This window comes from Camarhynchus parvulus, chromosome 20 (assembly GCF_901933205.1).
Source record: "Camarhynchus parvulus chromosome 20, STF_HiC, whole genome shotgun sequence".
NCBI classification, from domain to species: domain Eukaryota; kingdom Metazoa; phylum Chordata; class Aves; order Passeriformes; family Thraupidae; genus Camarhynchus; species Camarhynchus parvulus.
The window spans coordinates 14,299,938-14,318,561 of record NC_044590.1 but is presented as its reverse complement, the minus strand read 5'-3'; the positions used below and the strand labels follow the sequence as shown (position 1 = coordinate 14,318,561).

Here is an 18,624-nt window from a genome sequence, read left to right as displayed (position 1 = left end):
ATGCGGAAAATGTGCAGACTAGAAGTCTTCCTGCCAGGAAGGGGAACAGGAATACAATTTGCACTGTGATATCTGGTGTTTCTTCAGTGGATGGTAATACAAGAGGTTAAAAAACACTTTGCAGGCTCCTCTTTGTTTAGGTTAACGTCTTAGTGCTGCACTGAACAAGAAACAGTGCAGGCAAGTGCTGAAGAAAGGACCCGGAAACCTGGCCCCTGTGGAACAGCCCATAAGGAATCTGTGAGACCGGGCTGACTTTATCAGCAGTGCACCTGCTGGATTGCTTGCAGAAAGCAGAGAACATTGCAGAGAGGTGAACACAGGGGTGATACAGGTAGGCAGATGGTGCCGCTCCCAGCTGCAGCAGGGAGTGAGTAAAGGGGCCCATTGCCAGGGGCTCTCAGGACACCAGGCCCTCACACCTTCCCTAAACAGCACTGGGCTATGGAGCAAGGCACTGCTCCCTGCAGAGTGCCCTGTGCTGCCTTCTCCACTGGCTGTATTTCACAGAATCAGAAAGTAGTTGGACTTTTCAAAGGCCATCTATTCCAAGCCCCCTGCAATAAACAGGGACACCTTCCACTAGGCAAGATTGCTCCAAGCCCTGTCCAATTTGGTCTTGATTATTTCCACAGGCGGGCTGCCAAAACTTCTCTGGGAAAATTGTTTTACTACCCTCACAGCAAAGAAATACTAAAGAAATACTTAAGAAACCTATTCTAACCCTGCCCTTTGGCAGTGAGAAGCCATTCCACCTTGTCCTGTCCCTTCATCCCTCATCCCAAAGTCCCTCCTCAGCTTTCCTGCAGTCCCTTTAGGCACTGGAACAGGCTCCAAGGTCTCCCTGGAGCCTCCTCTCCCCCAGGTGAGCACCCTCAGCTCTCCCAGCCTGGCTCCAGAGCAGAGGGAGCAGAGGGACTCCAGCCCTGGGACCATCTCCATGGCGACTTCTGGACTTGCTCCAACAGCTCCACATCCTTCTGATGTTAGGTCCCCAGGGCTGGAGGCAGCTCTGCAGGTGGGGTCTCACCTGAGTGGGCAGAGAGGCAGAATCTCCCCTGTGAGCTGCCCACACTGTTTGAATCCAGGTAACCTACATCGCTGTAGCTAAGTGCTATCAGCACCCGCAGACTAGTCAATACTATGGGTCAGGGGAGCGGCAAATGAACGCGGAATGGGAATGAAGATCGCGGGAAGAGCGAGATATGGCCTGGGGAAACAGAGCTGGTGCTGTCACTGTCCCTTCCCAGCCACAGCCAGGCTGAGCTGCGGCTGCCTGGGCGCAGCAGCAGCGGAGCCTGAGGGCAGGGCAAGGTCGGGCCGGACACCAGCAGAGCCCGCTGTGGCAGTGGAAGATGAGCCGGAGCCAGGCCAGCGGAACGGCACCGGCGACTCCCGGTCGCTGCAGCTCGAGCTGGAGCGGCCCGGCAAAAGCTCCTTCCACCCGAGGGCCCGGGGGCGCTCAGTCCCGGTGCGCCGCACAGGCCCTCCCCAGGCCTGGGTGCAGCGCCCGGGGAACGGAGATGGCGGAGCCTCCGGGATCCGCGGGCAGCGCGGGCTACGGGCGGGGCCGGCGTGCGCGGCCCCTTTAAGAGTGAGAGCATCACGGCGGCGCCCGGCATCGCGGCGGCGGCTCTACGCATGCGCACAGCCGGTCCCTGAGACTTATTCGGTGCCTCCGGCACAGGAGTAGCGTGCAGGGGCGGGGAATCGCGTTGTAGTGGGCTCGCGCATGCGCAGGGGCACGACCCCGCCGTGCGCTTTGTGGCGCTGCCGGAAGCGGGTGCGGGCCGAGCGCTGCGAGCGGCGCTCCCGGTCCCGTGTGGCCGCGTCCCCGTGGCGCCGGCGGCCTGAGGGAGTGGCGCTCCCCGACATGTCTGCCGGGCTCTCGGCGCAGGTAAGACGGCCAGGCTTCCCGCCACGGCGCTGTCGGACTCGGCCCGCTTTGCCACCCGCGGGGCCTGTGGCGCGGGCGCCGCCCGGAGCCTCCACCGCGCTGACCTCTGCGCTGCCGCGGCGGGGCCCGAGCGGGGCGGGCGATGGGCGAGCCTGTCCCCAGGGCTCCCCCAGTGCCTCGCGCCTGGTTGGTGCCGCGGAGCCACCGCAGGGCGGGCGGGAGCGACTCTCGATGACCTCCCGCGGCCCAGGGCCCCGCTTGGCCCCTGCTCCGGCCCGGGGGTCGAACCGCGTTTCGGGTCCCTGGGAGGAGCGTGAGGTGGTACCCGCACCCTTCCTCCCGTGTAGATCCTGCGAGCGGGAGCTGGACCTGAGGGAGGAAAAAGTTTGTGTCGCTGTTTCCCCGCAGAGTCTGACCAACAGCCCGCTGGTGCCGAGCGTGCCCGGCTCAGGCCTCCCGGGGTCTGTCGGGATTCTGCTTTTCCCTGTCTCATATGGTCTCCGTGCCCAGTGGATAGTAGATCCTATTTATTTGGCGAACTCATCAGCGAGGCTTCTCCCCGGAGTAAGGGGGCTGTGCCTGCAAGAGAGTCCTTCCTGCTTGAGCAGTTTGGAGACTTCACGAGCAACTGGACCGACAAATAAGTGCCAATGTAAAAGAAACTGTTGAGTAAAAATTTTGTTCAGTCGAGTGCACTCTTTTGTGATCAAGTTCATTAAATAGTTTTTTGCATAAATGAGGGGTTTGAAAACATACTAAATTCTCAGGTGACTTCCCTGGAAGATAATTTTCTCAAATCTAGTGTTAAAAATGAGAGTGATAGTGAGAAGCAGAGTAGTACTGATGTCTGAGTAATGATGCTTGAAAGCAGAATAATAGTTAAAACGTACAAAACTGTTTTTGCTTTCCTATGACTCTGCTCATCTTCACATGTGACAGTATGCAACTTGTAGGCAGTGGCCTTCCCCGTAGCAAGTGCCCTGCCTCCTGCTTTGGCCACGCTGTGTCCAGCAATGTTCCCAGGAACTAGAGGCAATGGAGTCCATGAACTGGGAGTGCTGGAGATAGTGAGGCCGGAGTCCTGTGGGATCCTTTGAGACGCAGTCTTTCCTTTGGCACATTCATGTATTAGTTTCTGCTACAGTAATGCAACAAAATCTGACAAATTTGTCTTCTCGGGGCAAGGGCAGCTGGAATTCTCTTCTCTGACCCTTGTTAGTGCTGTGGCTGAATGGCTTGGGAAAGGATGACAGGAGTTTGGTTTTTTGTTTGACTTTTCTCTTCTTGCATTGAATATAGACTTTTTAAAAAATTAATAGTAACCCTGACGTCCATATTTTTAAATTTCTTTAACAAAATACTTAAAATACCAACTTTCTGCTGGTATTTCTCTCAGATGGGTCTTCTATTTAGTTCTTGCAATTTTTATTTTTTCCCTGCTCTCTGCTCTGACTGTTGTTCTTTACACATAGTGCATGCCTTAGGCGGAGCTAATATGTTAGGTGGCTCCAGAGGTGAGCTACCAGGAGGGCTGTGCTTCCTCAGGCCTGGTAGGCTTAATACCAGAGGTGCAGTTAGTCTCGGCTAGATGTAACTCGCCTTCTCCAACATGAACTTGGAGGGCAGTGGGACAAGTGGGCATATAGCAGCTGTTCATGTTTAGAATGTCACATGACTGAGAAAAATTGCTCATAAATGTCTGGTTTGTGCTTTGGGGAAAGGTGGGTTGTGGCAGGATGGCTTTCTGGCAAGAATTGTTTCCTTTGGAGAGCAAATGTTAGTATTGTTAGGTAGCAGAGGTCATGTTAAATGAGAGGACTTTCTTTTTTTCCAGGGAATACTTATAAAGCATATCTGATATCCCAGAACTTTGATGTAGACTTTTTTTGTGGCTGCTTCTCTGGTTTAGGCTCAATTAGGCCTTCAGCCTTCTTTGAGCATATCTCTGCTGATGTTCTTTGCATCTCTTGTACAGTAGTAATCCATTGTGTCTGCTCTGCTTTTTTGGTTCTAGTAAAAGCCAAGAAGGGTCCACTTTTGGGACAGCTTGTCTTTGTGCTTGGAAGTTCTTTTGCCTCATAGGAAAATACTTCATTTTACATCTGAAGCTGCTGAACACAACCAAATGTTCGTGTTTGCTCCCAGCACTTCCCTCCCTTAGTGCACATTTTCTGAGGAATTGCTCTGTACATGAGTAGTGATTCCCTGACCTCTCCCTGCATGTGCTCCGAACACCTGAGCTTCAGGCTTGGACCTTCTGCACATTCCTTCACAGTAACTGCAGAAGTGACTCTGTTTAGTTCTTGCTGTCTAACTTTAGTGATCCAGTTTAAATATTTTGGCTGCAGCTGTTCATATTCGGTCTTCAGAAACTGGAAATAGAGCTTTATTTTTTGAGTTTTATGGACTTATTATTCTTTTGTGCTCACTGGCTTCTGCAGTGTTTGAGAACTGAGGATCTTGGATCCTCAATGCTGAGACATCCAGTTTCTGTGGTTTATATGGTAATAACAACTGAAGTTCCTAAGATGAAACAGATTGGGAGGAAATACATTGAAATCCAGATTATTTACCACACTAGGGAATATTGGAATTAGTGCTCAGTTTCATAATGTCTCATTGCTTTTGCGAGTTTTAATGCTGGTGATTTCTTTCCAGGTTTGTCTGTGAGAGTGTGAGGATGTTTTATTTAGTGCGGTCTCCAGGAACATACAGTTAACATAGAGTATACAAGAATGTGTAAAACTGCTTGGTGAACAGCAGGGGTTTATTTATTATTCTATTCACCCCTTCTCTTAATCAGCTTTCTGAGAGTCCTTAGTGATTTGAACCCCAATAAGACATATGTGCATGTGAAATGCAAAATATTCAGCTTCATGAAACTTGTGCGAAGTTAGCTGGGCAAGTGAGGGTGCTTCTGAAATACAGAAGTATTGCAAAAACAGAAGTCAAAATTAGGTGTGATGTGACAGTTGCTTTCTTGGCCTTCAGTTTGCTGTTGGTGTTTCAGTAGTTACTGATAAATACAGCGTCTTGGAAGGGAGGGAGTCCTGCTGCTGCACAGCAGTAGGTGCTCTTTGAGGAAAGTTACGAAACTGTCAGTGTGTGGAATCTGTCAGGAACATTGTTTTGGATATCATTGTGTGGAGACTTTCTAGCCTTTTTTAATTCCTGTCCAGTTAGAAGAAGCTGCATACTAGACAGATTTAGAGATAGTCCAATCCTAACAGATTGCAGCCATTTCCAATTCAAGTGGCAGTTGAACTGGAGTCTTAAATAAAAAGTAACTTCTAGTCCTTCCAAATAAAGACTTTTAACTGCTAAATATGGGGGGTGTGTGGATAGATCGATACCCTGATAAATCTCCCTCATAAGGATTTTGCATCTGAATCAATTACTTCTTTCAGTATTCCCAATGTATTGCTAAAATGAACAGGTTTCTTTTACAGCAAGATGAAAGGCAGTCTCAAATATGAACAAGATACAGGCTGATGATCAAATTTACGTAAGAATGTCAGGCAGCAGGCTGGGAGTGTGTGGTATGAGAAGTTTTGGTTGTCCTGTTGCTAAACCTCTTCAGCATAGCATATTGTATATATGCTGCATCTGTTAAAAGTGCCACTCCTCAGAAGTGTGGAAGGGTCACCCAGAAGAGCTTTGCGTCTTTTTTTCATTGTGGCAGGGAGCTGCATGAGGGCAGGTGATTGTGTTCTTGCGTTCCCCTGCCTTAGTGCAATTAAGGTTTTCTTAACTGCAACAGGATTCTTCTAGATGAGAAAGCTCCCACATAGGCATTGCCTGCCATTTGCTTGTAGTGTACACCAGTTCCACACACCTGGGCACCCTGCTCTGGGATGAGGGCGGCCGCAGTGAGTGTGCTGTGACACTGAGAAGCTCCTGCCGTGAGCTGTTCACTGCCAGCCGGAGGGCGGGCATGGAAAGGACATGCTGTTTTATCAGTTCAAATCAGCTTATTTAAACCAATGTTCCTCAAATACTGTTACCGGGTTATGTGCTTCTAATGAACTTGTGTCACAGGAGAGGAATGGGGAGTGCTTCCCCTCTTCCCTTGTGGATAGCGGGTAGGGTCTCTGCTCTGGGAATAGAGGCAAAGTGCTGTGGGGATGAGAAAGGAGGGGGAAGTCTTGGAAAGTGGATTATATCTCACTTCTGTCCCTTCTGCTTTGACTTCAAACACACACTGGAGACTAAGATGCCGGTCAGGTAGAAGAGAAGGGGGAAGATGAAGCATGTCTGTGGCTATAGGATATGAAAGGAAAAGATACCAGTATGGAAACCTAGATAGTGGAGCTAAGCAGTGATCAAAGCCATCACTGAGGATTGGGATTTTGTAGGTTTTGTTTGGTATTTTGTTTTTGAGGGTATTTTCTTGGGTTTTTGGTTTGGTTTGATTTTGGGGGGTTTGTGTGAGTGTGCGTGACTTTTCTGTGTCTTGGAATTGCCATTTTTCTCTAAGCCTAAGGGTTCTGACCACAGTGACATGAGCATCCCCCCTGCTTCAGTACCCAGAGGAGGGAAGGTACCTGAAGGATGTAATGATTGGACGTCCTGCAGGCTGCTGCTGCTCTGGTTAACTCACTAGCAGATAAGCACACATGATTGCTGTCTCAAACCACAAAGGATGTAGTTTGGAAGACAAGATCTTGCTGCCTCGCTTTTCTGTCTCCCTTGAAGGGAATCATCAGGCTTTTTGCATAGGTTTTGGGTATAAACATCTGGGCAGTCAGCTAAGTAGGCAGATTGTTTAAATAGGTCTTTCCCTAAGAATGTGTATTTCCAGGCCTGGTTTCTTGTTTGGTTTTGGGCCAACGAATGTCTAAGGGAGGTGTTCAAAATATTCCATGTATAACTAACTGGCTTCCAAATTGTGCCAGGTAAGTGTAGTTGGCAAACGGATCTTGGAGTGCCATCCATGACAGCTTGAGCTGCTCTGAGCTGTGTCACTTGAACACTCCTTGCTTTTCTCCTGTGCCAGCCCTGTTTTCCTTGTCCGTGTGGTCACCTGGCTCAGATAATGGATAAAAGGCTGTCAATTCTGGTGGGAGAGGAGGAAAAGGAGATGGTGCAGTCGCAGTTCTGGTGGCTCTCACAGGCTGCTGTGGTACCACCTGCTTGAGCAGCAGTTTACCGTTGTTGTGAGCCTGTACAAAGTGCTCTGCTGTCAGAGGGATGTTCCTGCCACCGGTCTGGCCCTGGGTCCTCACTGCTCTCCTCACAAAACAACTGTGTTGGCACAGGTGTTTCTCATCTGAGTTAGATCAGATCTCTGGATGTGTTTGATGTGTGGATCAAAGTTGGCTGTGCGTGGTGGGTGTGGGTGTCTCTGAGCTGCCCAGTGCAGTCCCATGACTGGTGCTGCCTCGCTGCACCCATTCCCAGGGCAGGGGGTTCTGGCCTGGCTCCCAGCCCTGCCCCGTACAGCACAGAGGTGTTGGTTGTGCTGCTGGTGCAGCATGAGCCACCGCTCAGGACACAAGAGTGCTGCTGACTGGAGATGGGAGCACAGCTTAACTTCTGCTGCTTCTAATTGCCTCTCTTGGCTGAGGTTTCACAACGATGCCAAAATACCCATCCCAAGCTCCTATCACTGCAAAAATCTGGTTAGTTCACGGTCAGCTTGGCTTGCTAATCTCGAATGGCAGTGAGGGGATATATGTAACTGCAGTTGTGCTGGGATTGTTACTGAAAGGAGAGCTGTGTCTAGTTCTGAGAGCACTGCCTGGGAAATTTCCTAGTGGCTTTTCTGTCTGGAATCTGTGGGACAAATGTAGATTTTTATGGAGTGACTCTCTGTTTGTATTGACTTTACAAAGATTTGAAATGCACCCCAACACCATAGATTTGGAACCTGTATGTGCTGTAATGAAACTGTAAAGTGATGCTGGGTTTAAGCTAGTGATGCACTAAGGCTCAGCCAGTCCTGAACTCATTGCAAATAAAGGGCACTCTTCATTATCACTGAATTGCGTCTTTCAGCTACCAGTTTTGAGTAGTACCTGCTGTAGAAATACCTTATGAATATGAAAGAGGCTGAATTTTTGTCTTCTCAGATGACTAAGGTTTTCCTGGAAGTTTCTTGGTGTCTCTTTTTAACTGCTGTTGATGTGAAAAAGGGAACAGGGTGAATTGCAGCCATTGCTTCATGAGCAGAATACTTGTAGAACTGTTTTCTACTTGCCTGAAGATGTTGTGTAAATGGAAGCAGCTTTCCTGCAAAGATGGTGTAAGCAGAAGTGTGAGGTGAAGTCACTTCTCAGGTTTAAGTGTCTAAAATAGGCATTTAGTCCTAAACTGAAACTTGCTGTAATCTCTGTAATCAACCTATGTTAAAGCTCATCTGTGTAAAAAACATACTAAGGTTGAAGAACAACTATTGGAATCTCTTCTTGATTGTGAAATGTATGAAATGTATATGTGCATCTTGAATTTACAAGGGTCTGGATTGTGATACACAGCTTCAGTTTTGCTAACTCATGTCATAGATGTTTAAACTAATTGTCTCTTTTTCTTCCTTGCGCCCCCAGGTGTTTGGATTGTAGCATAGAGGCACTATGTACTCAGAGTGGAGATCCTTGCATCTTGTCATTCAAAATGATCAGGGGAATACCAGTGTACTTCACAGCTATCCTGAGAATGTGGGGAGAGAAGTGGCAAATGCAGTCGTGCGTCCTCTTGGACAAGCTTTAATTGCATCATCTGTTGGAAGTGAGAGTTTACTAAAAACAGACAAAGAAGTAAGTGCCTTTCCTTGGAGATGATAGTTTCCTTATGCTGGAGTGACAGTTTAATAGTTTTTTATGGCCTCTTTTATTTTTCTCTCTTTATTGCCCCAAGTTTTATGAAGTGTGTTACATTTTTAGTTTAGTGATCTCCATAGGGTTTTTATTAGCAACTAGATCATACCAACAGTGTACTTCATGACTTTATAGTAAATGTTTGCCTGAGCTACTATACCACAAAATTCAGGCTAAAGAAAACCAACAAAAAAACCTCAAAACAAACCCAAAGAATTTAGCATTTAACACAAAGCCTTTCTACTTACCTTCAGTTTTGAAGCAACAGTATGTGACTTCAAAAAAAAGTCTTTGTATAGTACAAGTATTTCTTAGAATTTGAAAATCTTTCACTAACAGTTTTTGTGTGTTCCAAAGAGTTCTCTCTACAGTTTAGATTTAAGAGATTCAGAATTTAGAGAGTGTTTTGCCATTTATTCATATTCTTCATAGTATCATGATATATGAGTTAATGATTTGGTGTTTTCTTGCAGGATATGTTAAACAGAATTGCCCACACAACATAACTACTGTTGCTTTTTTTTTTTTTTAGTCAGATCTAATGTGCTCTAACCAGCACTTACTTACCAATATTTATTTTTAATAACTTTTGCTTTATGTTTGTTAGGTAAAATGGACTATGGAGGTGGTTTGTTATGGACTGACCCTCCCTTTGGATGGCGATACTGTGAAATACTGTGTGGATGTGTATACAGATTGGATTATGGCTCTTGTGTTACCTAAGGACTCTATTCCTTTACCTGTTATTAAGGAACCAAACCTTTATGTTCAAAGCATTCTCAAACATCTCCAAAATCTCTTTGTACCAAGGTGAGTGTTAGGGATTCCAAGCTATACTCAGCTGGTAGCCTGTCAGAGGACTCATGAGGTGTGGAGGCTCTTGGGTCAAATAAGACTGCTAGTGCTGCAAACTTAGGAGGAAGGTGTTTCTCCAAATGTCTTGTAATTTTGCAGTAGCAAATTGAGTTTTTGCTGCTGTGGTTAGAATGACATATAGTTCATATACTTTAATGTTTACTGTTCCAAGAGGTTCAAGATTTATCTCTGTTGGATGACTGGAGGGTAAGGGGAAAAGTGGAAGCGCATCACTGTGTGACCATGTGCTTTTCATTGTGTAAAACTGAGATAAACTAAGAGAACATCATGACAGTCTCTGCCCTTGTTAGTCAAGATTTGACTACATTTTTGATTTACTGAAGGATTTTGTAGTAAGTGACTGCTCTGTGCCTGCATCTTGCTGCATGTCAAATGTGCATGGTTATGCTGACTGTCCTTCTCTGGTAGTTTTTAAAGAACCTGGTGGTGGAGTGCTTGCTGCCCGACATCCTTGGATGATGTGTTGAGAGATAGACATGTTTCTAGGTCTTGTACACAGCTACGTTGTCAGAGTGCACAAACATCATTGCCTTATTTATGGTTTATGGCAAGTTTACCTGCTGCTGTTGGACATACATACTGGATAAGTAAGATTAAAGAATAGCATCCCATGAAAAGGTACTTAACTTCAGATCAATGTTTAGTATATGCCCGTAAATATCAGATCATCTGCTTTTATCAGTATTAAATATGTGTCACTGCAGGTGGCCTTCAAAGTGCTCAGCTGGGTCACTTTACTAAAGGCTTTGTTTATAAAGGACTTTGAATAGTAATTTGTGCAAATTCAGAGTTCTCTGCTGTTTATTGATTGCTTTGAAGTCTACCACCTACTCTTAGCTGCTGTTGCTCTTAACTTGTAGTGAAAATGCATTTTAATTCTCATTAAAGCATGGTCAAGGCAATGACACAAGTCTGAGGAGAGCAAGCTTCTGGATTAGACTGTGGCAGGAGGTTGTCTCTAAGCTTTAATTAGTGCAGAATACAGTCTGCTGTCTGGGATCCTTTATTGCCTTGGCACAGCAGAGAAGAAATTCTTCACTAGTCCATTAAATAGTTGTTTCTGTGATCCCTTGCTTGCTCTCCCACCAGGACCCTAGTAGCAGGCAGCTCAGTAGTACAGTTTCTTGCATGCTGTTGGCACAAGCTTCCACTTTACCCTTCTCTCCCAAAATTATTATTGGACCTTGATGTAGGCTGATAGACTACATGTGATAGTTGTTGAATGAAATAGTTAATACCTAGAGACAGGGAGGGCTGAAAAATCATTAGCTATACTGTAGTATAGCTGTTCTGTATGTTTTTCTTTCAAGAGCCTCTGAGATGTATCTGAAACACTGATTTTTCATGGCTGTTGCTATCAACACTTGACATTCAAGTCCCTACTTTCTTTTTAAGTTTTGCCCTCCAGGGTGCTATGTTCAGAATTCACTCCAGCAACAGGAGAAATTTCTATACTGCAAATGGAATACAGAACTGAGTTGTGCACACCTGCCTTGAATAAAAGCAAAGATTCAGACTTAGGTGTCTGTCGTGGGGAAGAAGAGAAGGATTTCTGGGTTTACCCAATTGATGCAGGTTGCTGATGATGATGGACTCATGTAGAATACTTACCCAAGAGGTGTTACAGCAACCTGTATTGAACTGTCTCCTGGAAAAATCTGTTCTTGTGTTGAAGATATTAAGTCTTTATTATAAGCCTATGTCCTATGGAAGGTTGTGATTTAAATAGCTTCCTTCCTCATTCTGGTTCTCTGGAAATGATGTAGCTGTTGATTTGGCTGCCTTTAAAGTGGTGGCCCAGAGTTGTGAAGGCATCAGACTCAGATAGTGACATATAGGTGAGGTGCGAAACACAGCAGCCTGAAGTGAGCACTTCAGTGTAAATGGCATCTCAGGAGCTTGTGTACACCCATACAGAGCAGGTGCATATAGATTATTCTAGTCTGAGTGCTCAGCTGAATCAAATGTTTACATGCACAGTCGTTGAAATTGTATGGTGCTGAAAAAGAAAACTCTGAAGGCTGGGTGAGCCAAGTTAGCTTTCCTCTATCTGCTGCAGTGACAGGAGAGAGGGTGTTTGCCTCCTTCCCTCCTACATTGGCCTTCTGTCCACTCTGGAGAAGCAAACACTTTGTTAACGTATTTGAATAGTCACCAGGCACCCCCCAGGCTTTCAATTTCTGGCAACCCTAGAATATCCAAGAGGTCTTGAAGATGACTTAAGCAGTAGTGGTTGTTAGTGCTGTCAGATAAAGTTTCAGTGCCACAAACACTGTTGGAAGGAAATAGGAGACCTCTCTCCTCCTCTATTGCCTCTCCAGGAGAGTGAGGTACAGATATCGAGGTCCTCTGCAACAGAAATGTCTGGAATTGCTTGAGAGACCGTGGAACATGTGACTGCCAAAGTACTTTAATTTGTAATAACTTCACATGGGAACGGTACTTCTGAAGGAGTATGGCCAAAAGGCTACAGTCTGTAGAAATCTAGACATCTAGAAGCCTAGAAATAGTGCAAGCAGAGCTTGCCACTGGGTCAACTTTGTAAACAAGAGGAAGTCATAGATGGACAGGAATGTTCGAGTTGCTTTTACAAGATCAGCACAGAAGTATCCTGTTAGCTTGTATATAAGCCCTGTTTTTTTACAGTTTCTCTGAATGATTAGGGAAACAAGTCTTGAAGCAGCCTTAGAAGCTTCAAGCCTATATCAATTAAGGATACCTTTCAACTGAAGCAATCTGCTCTGTTGTTGCTCAGGCAAAAATAGTGCTGTAAGCAAGGCAGGATTCGTTTATCCCAAAGTCTGTTTTTCTACAGAGACTCTGGGTTATGATCTAGCACTAACATCAAGCAACTCATTGAGGTCCTCAACTGTGACTAGTAATGTGTAATTATGCATTAGGCATTATCTTGTCTCTTTGTAATCTTTTTTTTCAGTACTGTAATACAACATTATGCTATCAAGATAAAAGTTGATAGCATTTAGCAGACCAGCACATTCTTGAGGTGCTTGCTATGTGACATGACTTGTGGGTTATACCACATTGAAAATGTTTGGAAGGAATCTGGTAATACTACTTACTAGTCCAGTGGAAGATAATACTTGTATGGGGTTTTTTTGTCATCTCTTCAGTGGTGGTAGGAAGGATCATGAAATGGTTGAAATATGCCTTACTGCACACTCTAATTTCTAATCTCTTTCACCCTTTAAAATTTGGGCTTCCTAAGGTTTTTTACCAATGTCCTCAGATACTGTCCAGAATGTGTCACATTACTGTTTTGTACCTGTTCTGCATTGTCCAGACTAACTGATGGGAGGAGGTGATGCTGCTTTGTGCTGCTTGTGAGCAACTTTGTGTTGAGTGATTCGGCAGTGCCACTGTGGATCTGATTATTACTACAGAAAAAATCTAGGAAATATGTAACTGTTTCCTTTCTTCCTTCCTTACTTCTAACTGCTTACAGAAGAAGATCTACAAAGGGGTCATTAAATAGGAACATCAGACTAAAGGTAGAAGTGATAAGAGTTGATGTGGAAACAAGAGGAGAACTAGGAAGAATTTTAATTATTTTGCCAACAATATGTTCTCCTAATTTGCCACTTCTGACTTACGTATGTAATAATTCATGATGTTGCAACTAGATTGTCATTGTTTGGCCCAAGATAAATATGAGATGATGGATTGTGCTTGTTCTATGTATTGAGTCTCGTGAGGAAAAGAGTGTTATGGTGCATCTTGTGCTCATTAAGGCAGAGTTGGGATGCCTAGAGACAGAGTTGGGGTGCCCAGAAGCATATTGGCTCATGTTCTTGGGTCTCACTCAATAATACTTGTTTCCTTTTGTAAGTTGAACATGCTGAAAGTTCGCATTACTGAATACATCGCTTAATAGTTCTATTTCTCAAGCATTGTTGTCTTCTCTTGCAGGCCAGACCCGGGATCCAGTCAGATCAGACTGTGCTTGCAGGTTTTGAAAGCTGTCCAGAAGCTGGCGCATGAGTCAACAATTATGGCAAGAGAAACCTGGGAGGTTTTGTTATTATTTCTTCTTCAGATCAATGACACTCTTCTAGCAGCTCCAACTGTGCAAGGTTCATGTTCATATTCCATTTGGTTCAATTATTAAAAAACTTCTGGCTCTTCTTCACATTCAGCTGCAAGCAGGATGGGGGAACCTATTAAAAGCTCGTAGGAGCTACCAAAGCACAATAGCTCACTCCTAATTCTGCCCCATTACTCCAAAATAAAGCATTGCCAGAAGAGACTGAATGATTTGGAGCTGAGTTTTCCTGAAAGTATTTTTGCAAGACAGTGACTTTATGCATGAACAGTTTGGTATGAGCAGTTTAAGACACTGTTGTTTCCTGTTTGTTTCACTGAAACTCCTTTGTTTTGCTGTTCAGCCTTCCTAGTGCAAAAAATAGTGTTAGTTATTTAAAAAAAAAAGACTTCAGTATAGGCACAGTGCAATAGAAGACTGCCTAAGATTGGTGGATTCCTTCTGTCCCTTATTACACACATGTGGCTGGGCTTTATCTATTGTACTTAGTCTTGCAAAAAGGCTAATTGGCTGTAGGAAGCAATCAAGGATCATTCTTAAAAGTTATGAAAAAAAGGGCTTAATCTTTATGCACTTTAACCAAAACCTCTTTGGGGAGATATTTGAAGTTATTTAGATGGAACACTAACTGAAGATGTGCTTGGTTTCTGTTGCAAGGTGGCATTGCTGAGAATCTGGCTGAAAAATTAATTGGCGTGCTGTTTGAGGTATGGTTACTCGCTTGTACGCGGTGCTTTCCCACACCTCCTTACTGGAAAACTGCCAAAGAGATGGTGGCTAACTGGCGACATCATCCTGCAGTAGTTGAGCAGTGGAGCAAGGTCATTTGTGCCCTTACTTCCAGGTAGGAGAAATCCCATGGAAATAAATTCATGTATGGGGATAATCATGGTTATACATATTTTGGAGTTGCTTATTTGTGGAATGTGCAGCAATCCAAAAGTGAATAAGCAATACAAAGTGAGAGATCTTGCTGTATCCTTGGATTGTATGGGTATTCCTTTGTTCTTCAAGGGGAGATCTGAGTTGGATTCTCTGTTTTTGTGTAAGCATAGCACCTCTGTGATGTTTGGCACTTTACAGCGTGTGTGTGTATTAGTCTCCGTGATTGTGACTCTTCATCATATCCCCTGAGGAGTGACTCAAGAATATTAGTATAGCATTATGTGTGTGTGTCACCATCAAAATTATTAGGTGCTTGTTAGTGCTCATGCTGCTCGGTTTGAGGTGACTCTTGGACTCTGCTTGGACCCTACAGAGCTGAAACTGTGTTACAGGTGCCTGGCACTTGTTCCCTGGCAGTAGGATGTGATGTGCCAGAGGCAGACCACAGGCTCTCTGCTCTAGAGAATACGGGAGAAGAGCTGTCCTGAGTCTTGCTGGGTATGGGAACAGTGAGGATCGTATATGATAGAGTTGTTTAGGGTGGAAAAGACCTCCAAGATCGTCAAATCCAACCATGCGCCCAGCACTGCGAAGCCCACCACTAACCCGTGTTCCCAATTGCTACATCCACAGGTCTTTTAAAACCCTTTGGTGACTCCACCGCTGCCCTGGGTAACCTGTGCCAGTGCCTGACAACCTTTTCCATCCCATCTGAATTTCCCCTGGCACAACTTGAGGCCATTTCCCTATGTCCTGTCCCTTGTTACCTGGGAGAAGAGGCCAACCCTCTGGTGGCTCTGGGCTCCTTTCGTGTAGTTGTAGAGAATGAGAAGGTCCCCTCTGAGTCTCCTTTTCTCCAGGCTGAGCCCTCCCAGCTCTCTCAGCTGCTCCTGGTGCTCCAGCCCCTTCTCCAGCCCTGTTCCCTTCTCTAGATATGCTCCAGTCCCTCAATGCCTTTCTTGCCATGAGGGGCCCAAAACTGTCCCCAGGATTGGAGGTGCCTCACAGGATTGGAGTGCCCAGTACAGGTGACAGCACTGCCCTGGTCCTGCTGCCACCCCATGGCTGGTACAGGCCAGGTGTCATTGGCCCCTTGCCCACCTGGGCACACCAGGCTCTTGTTCAGCTGCTGTTGAGCAGCACCCCCAGGGCCTTTCCTGCTGGGCGTTTTGCAGCCACTCTGCTCTAAACCTGTAGCTTTGGGGTTGTTGTGACCCAAGAGCACGTCACTTTGCCTTGTTGAACCTTATGGAGTGGCTTCAGCCCCTTGATCCAACCTGCCCAAATCCCTCTAGAGATCCTTCCTGTCCTTCAGTAGGTCAGCTCCTGCCCACATCAGTGTCCCCTGCAAACTGACCAAAGGAACGCTCACATCTGGGGGTTGCAGGAGAGTTTTGGCTGTAATAGAAGGTTCTGAACAGTGAGGAGAGTTTCAGTACCCTTAATATTGAGGTCTTTTTTTGGTGTGAAGTCTTTGTGGGATGAATCTCAGACTCTTGGAGGAAAGAACTGAATTAATTGCTTGGAAGAGAGTCATCTGGGTCTCCTTCCAGCTCTCCTGAAATATCAGTAACTTATTTCTGTGAAAGTTCAAAGATGTGTTAAAATTGCTGCATTGTGAAATATTCAATAGTGTCTTTTTCTGCAAGGGTTTATTACAACTTTGAAAACTTTTCCTTTGAATTACCTGTCAAAATGGGAAGAGTGGATAGATTTTTCCAGGTTATGCAGCTATTTGTTAAACCCCTGGGAAATAAAGCTGCAATACGAGTTCTGTGTATTTCCCACGCTATTTCTTCAGCTATTTTTAGCTTGTTAGATGTAGCATTACATAACAGAAAATACTGTATGATTCAGTGATCTGAAAAGAACAGCTCTGTCTCAAAACGTGTGTTGGTGTTCTGCACCACACACTGTGCCTACACTTCCTCTCCCGCTGTTGACTAACAGTCTTGGTTCTGTTGGTGCACAGGAGTATGCAGGGTTTCTGGAATGTTTTAGTTTGTGTTCAGTAATGTTGGTTTATGCCTGATACATGGAAGCTTAGGCTCTTCTGAGGCTGGCTTTAAGTTCAGTGGTATTTTTAGCTGAATTTTTAATATTTCAATGAAGCTCCAGCTTCAAACCGTTAAAATGTTTTAGTAAACAGTTCTGTGAATCAGGTTATTGGCAATAAGCTCAGAGTAAATGTTTCAAATTAAAACCATATGGAAAATTATATTTGGAAATATGTACACATAAGCAGTGTTAATTTGTGTCCTTGGCTATGATTTTTAGCAGGATGAAACTGGAGTCTCAATTGTATTGCCATACTAATAGATACTGCTTTTACCCCATCTAGATTGCTTTAAATATATTTAACTGTCATTTTAACTGATGTGTGGCTTAAAATTTATTTCTGTCTTCAGTCATTCTTGAAAATGTCCCTTATGTCATTAAAGATTTGGTCATGCTCTTTGAAAAACTGGTTTCTTGCAGTCATAGGGAGAATGAAGCAGTGCACTGTTTTGCCAGGCAGTGGTGTGGGGCATGACGGTGCGTGGGATTGGGCCAGGCTCTTTTGGGTCTTTTAGAGCCAGGTAATTCCTCAGCAAAACCATACCATGAGGTCATGCCTCTGGGCACTAAATGTAGGTGGACACAGGGCTGGAGAGCATTTGCTGCCTGGTATAGATGTGTGAATTTTTGGTTTTAAGGGAACTTCCCAGTCTGACCCATTCCCAAGACACTCTGGCAGTCACTCTTCCACCACCAGTGACTTTAACTGCTGAGACTGAAGCCCCTTCGCAGCAGCAGCAGCAGCTCCAGTGAGCTGAGGTGTGCCCTGCTTGACTCCCTGCACTCCCCACTCTCACAGGCAGACCAGCTTTCTCACCAGTTCAACCCCAGGTTTCCCATGGGAGTCTCAGATGTCTTGTTCCACAAAGCCCTTTATTCCTAGCACAGAAACAGAGAAACAGCTTGAGCTGGTGCCTCCAAGGAGCAGCCCAACAAAGGACTCCTGGGCTTTTATCCCCTCACAGTCCACGCTTGTGCAAGTCTTGGCTCTTCCTCCCTCGTCCTCAGCTCTTGCATTGTCTGAGCACCAGGCTGGGCCACAAATCCAGTGCCCTTTGTTATGCACAGGGTTGGCATTTCCCAGCCTCCCTTCGGGGGGGTTCAGTCTGCAGCTGTCACTGCAGCTGCACCACCAGCTCTGGCACTGAATGGATTCCTCATCATCCTTGCATCTGGAGAAGGCCTCATGTCCTAGAGCTCTTTTTGCTTTTCTGTCCAGGTTAGGTACTGTAAATAGGCTCTGATTTCAGACACTTGTGTTAATTGGCTGCAGGTTACTGTAGTAGCCACTGCTGGGAGAAGTGGCAGATGGAAATACAGCCTGTTTGACTCTTGGTTTAGGAGTCAGTCATAACTACTTTTCTCCTTCTCTTCTCCTAGTTGTAATGACTTTAGAAAACTATATGTAAGGATGAGTGGGACATTTCCTGATTATTGCAAGGAAGTTAGCTTAGGGAAAGACAAACTGATTTCTGGGAATGCTGCGATATTGAGAAGGTGCAGTGCAGATCTCTTCCATTCCTTTAGAAAACATCAAGATTATGTTTATCAGGGAAATTGAACTGCAGTTTGGTGAAACTGAGTATGAAGCAGGGGTCGGATTAGACAGCAGGAGCTCAGTGAAGGTCACTGGTGATTCTTTGGCTAGTTACAGTGCTTCTAAGCATTGTCTTTATGGCACTGGATCACTGGTTTGCTCTTTGCTGGTCTGTAGATCCTAGCCTCTGGCAGATGTGGCGCCATCTGTTTTGAAGAACTCACTAAACTGTGGCTTGCAAGTCCTGTGCTGCTTGTAGGTCAACAGTGAGTACTGCTCAGGGTGCTGAGGTGCAGTGTAGGTCATCAGTCATGAGCTGGAATTTAGAACTGCAACCTAATATGACTTGCTGGTGTCATTGAAGGCTTGAGCTAAAGAGCTGTGCGGATAAGGGCTTCAATTCCTTCTTTTAAAAAAATAAAATCCTTCTTCCTTCACATGTAGCATCCTGTCAGATGTACATGTGGCTGTGATAACTGGTGACCCCTCTGGCTAA

General features: G+C 45.4%; 1 protein-coding gene across 1 annotated transcript in view; it reads left to right on the top strand.

Annotated features, from left to right (window-relative positions):
- The first annotated feature begins 1,754 nt into the window (after nucleotides 1-1,754).
- Nucleotides 1,755-18,624, top strand: part of RALGAPB (Ral GTPase activating protein non-catalytic beta subunit) — a 70,215-nt gene continuing 53,345 nt past the window's right edge. The window contains exons 1-5 of the mRNA XM_030963179.1: nucleotides 1,755-1,897; nucleotides 8,443-8,652; nucleotides 9,320-9,522; nucleotides 13,516-13,679; nucleotides 14,306-14,492. Coding sequence (XP_030819039.1) covers nucleotides 8,470-8,652; nucleotides 9,320-9,522; nucleotides 13,516-13,679; nucleotides 14,306-14,492 — 737 coding nt within the window. The 5' untranslated portion in view covers nucleotides 1,755-1,897; nucleotides 8,443-8,469. The remainder of the gene's footprint in view (nucleotides 1,898-8,442; nucleotides 8,653-9,319; nucleotides 9,523-13,515; nucleotides 13,680-14,305; nucleotides 14,493-18,624) is intronic.